This window comes from Corvus brachyrhynchos, unplaced genomic scaffold (genome assembly GCF_000691975.1).
Source record: "Corvus brachyrhynchos isolate BGI_N302 unplaced genomic scaffold, ASM69197v1 scaffold1135, whole genome shotgun sequence".
NCBI lineage: Eukaryota > Metazoa > Chordata > Aves > Passeriformes > Corvidae > Corvus > Corvus brachyrhynchos.
The window spans coordinates 75,115-77,909 of NW_008238129.1; the positions used below are offsets into that span (position 1 = coordinate 75,115).

Consider the following 2,795-nt stretch of genomic DNA (forward strand, 5'->3'; position numbering starts at 1 on the left):
GGTGGGATCTGGGGGGTTTTGGGAGTTTTAGGGGAGGTCTTGGGGTGTCCTCAGGGCTCGGGGAGGCTCTGCCACCATCCCCCAAGGATTTGTCACCTGCTCTGGCCCCAGGGTTGGGGACGTTTGGTGGCCCCGTCCCAGCAAAGGGGACGAGGGTTGGGGGGGTTCTGGGGCAGTTTTGGGGGGGTCACTTCAAGTTTGGGGTCCTTGTCCCTGTTTGGGGTCCCTGTCCCCATTTGGGGGGTCCTTGTCCCCACAGGGGGATCCCAGCCTCACTGTCCCCGCCGTGTCCCCCCCGTGTCCCCCACAGATGATCATCGAGCCCACAAGCCCAAAGCTGCTGCCAGACCCCCTGCGGGAGCCGTACTACCAACCGCCCTACACGCTGGTCATCGAGCTCACCGGGGTCCTGCTGCACCCTGAGTGGTCGGTGAGTGACCACCGGACCCCCCAAACCCGGCCGGTCCCCAGGGCTGCTCCCAAAAACCCCGAAACCCCAAAAACCCGAAATTCCCAAAAACCACCCCAGAAACCACCCCATGACCAGCCGGATTTGGGGGTTTGGAGAGTTTTGGGGAGGGTTTTGGAGGCGTTTCTGGGGGATTTTGCAACATCCTGCAACATTCCCAAAAGCCCCAAAACCACCTGAATTTGCCCCAAAACCCAGCTGGTGACGGGCTGGAGGTTCAAGAAGCGCCCGGGCATCGAGCACCTCCTGCAGCAACTGGCACCACTCTACGAGATCGTCGTCTTCACCTCCGAGACCGGGATGGTGAGGACGGAATTCGGGGGGATTTGGGGTTTTGAGGGGGTTTGGGGAAGTTTAGAGGGGTCTGGGGGGCTCCTGGAGGCGTTTCTGGGGGCTTTTAAGGGGGGTTTTGGAAGCATCCCAAAACCTTCAAAAAGCCAGCCCAAAAGCCACCCCAAACCTGAAGTAGGAGGGGAAAAATCATCCCTGGACCCTCCCGGTTATGGGGGTGCATTTTGGGGGGAGATTGGCGTTTTTTTGGTGTTGATTTTGGGGGTTTCCCATGGGGCTGCCGGGGGGGTAAGACCCAGAGATTTGGGAGGGATTTTGGGTTTTTTTTTGGGGGTGATTTGGAGAAGAGAAAATCCTCCCCAGCCCCACAATTTTGGGGGTAGTTCGGGGATTTTGGGGGACTCACTTGAGGCTGCCGGGAGGGACGGTCACCCCCACCATCAGGAGGGGTCTTGGGGTGCGCCAAAACGACCCCAAAACCCCCTCCAGACGGCGTTCCCGCTGATCGACAGCATCGACCCGCACGGCTTCGTGTCCTACCGGCTGTTCCGCGACGCCACGCGCTACATGGACGGGCACCACGTCAAGGTCCGGGGCCTCCCGGTCCCCCCCTGCCCCCAGCCCCATTTTGGGGCCGCATTCCCAGGTTTTGGGGTCCCCCCACAGGATATCTCGTGCCTGAACCGGGACCCAGCGCGGGTGGTGGTGGTGGATTGGCGCCGGGACTCGTTCCGGCTGCAGCCCTACAACGGCCTGGCCCTGCCACGCTGGGACGGCGGCTCTGAGGACAGAGCCCTCTACGACCTCGCTGCCTTCCTCAAGAGTGGGTGAAATGTCCCGAAACACCCCAAAAATATCCCAGAAATGCCTTTAAACCCACACAAAAGTTATTCGAATCCATCCAAACCCACCCAAAATCTATCCAAACCCCGGAAGCTCCGAGGACAGAGCCCTATACGACCTCACTGCCTTCCTCAAGAGTGGGTGAAATGTCCCAAAACCATCCCGAAATACCCCAAAACAATCCCGAAACCTGCCCCAAATCCACCCAAACTCTCCAAAACCCATCAAACCCCCCAAAAACCCCTTAAACCTCAAAAAAACCCCTTTAAACACCCAAGATCCGTGCGTTACCCCATAAAATCCATGTCCCACCCCATAAAACCCATCAGAAATGCCCCAAAATCCCCCAAATGGCCCCGAATCCATGTCCCCATCGCAGCCATCGCCCTGAGTGGGGTTGAGGATGTGCGGACGGTGCTGGAGAATTATTCCCTGGAGGACGATCCGCTGGCGGCCTTCCAGCGGCGCCGGACGCGCCTGGAGGAGGTGGGGACACCCAGGGGACACCCGGGGGGGACAGGGGACACCTGGGGACCAAAATTCCAGTGGTTTTAGCCCAATTTTGGGAGCAGCGGTGGCTGGAGGAGGTGGGCAACACCTGGGGGTAACAAAGGACGCTTGGGGACTCCCCTGACCCAATCCCGGTGTTTTTCACCCCAAAAGGAGGAGCAGCAGCGCCTGGCGGAGCTGGCCCAGGGCAAGAAGCCCACAGGGGCGTTTTTGGGGTCCCTGACCGGGCGCTTCTGGCCCCGCTCCAAGCAGCAGTGATGCTGTCATCGTGATGTCATCGTGATGTCATCGTGATGTCATCGTGATGCCATCAGGGGCACAAAATCCCCTCCCCCCCCCGCCCCCTTGGCCCCATCCCAAACCCCAAATTCCCAGATCCGGGGGGCGTTTGGGGGGATTTTGGGGGATTTTTCTGAATCCTGTTTGGAGACGTTTTGGGGCTGAATCCCCCTTTTTAGAGCAGAGTTTGGGTCTAAATTCCTCTTTTAGGGGGAGTTTTGTGTCCGAATCTCCCTTTTTGGGGAGTTTATGGGGATTTTGAGGTCCCGGGGAGGGATTTGGGGTCTTTTGGGGGGGTTTTCTGGGGCCGGGCCCTCCTTCAGCCCTGGGGGCGGGGTTTTGGGACACTGGGCAGGGTTTGGGGAATGGGCGGGGCTCGGCCCCTACAAATGGGTCTGGGGGC

General features: G+C 59.6%; 1 protein-coding gene across 1 annotated transcript in view; it reads left to right on the top strand.

Moving 5' to 3' along the window:
• TIMM50 (translocase of inner mitochondrial membrane 50) overlaps positions 1-2,511 on the top strand; it is a gene marked incomplete at its 5' end in the record, with an annotated part of 3,484 nt that extends 973 nt beyond the window's left edge. The window contains 6 exons of the mRNA XM_017733555.1: positions 32-430; positions 668-772; positions 1,250-1,348; positions 1,427-1,583; positions 1,983-2,089; positions 2,267-2,511. Of these exons, the coding sequence (XP_017589044.1) occupies positions 32-430; positions 668-772; positions 1,250-1,348; positions 1,427-1,583; positions 1,983-2,089; positions 2,267-2,371 (972 nt within the window). The remainder of the gene's footprint in view (positions 1-31; positions 431-667; positions 773-1,249; positions 1,349-1,426; positions 1,584-1,982; positions 2,090-2,266) is intronic.
• Between the last annotated feature and the right edge of the window lie 284 nt (positions 2,512-2,795).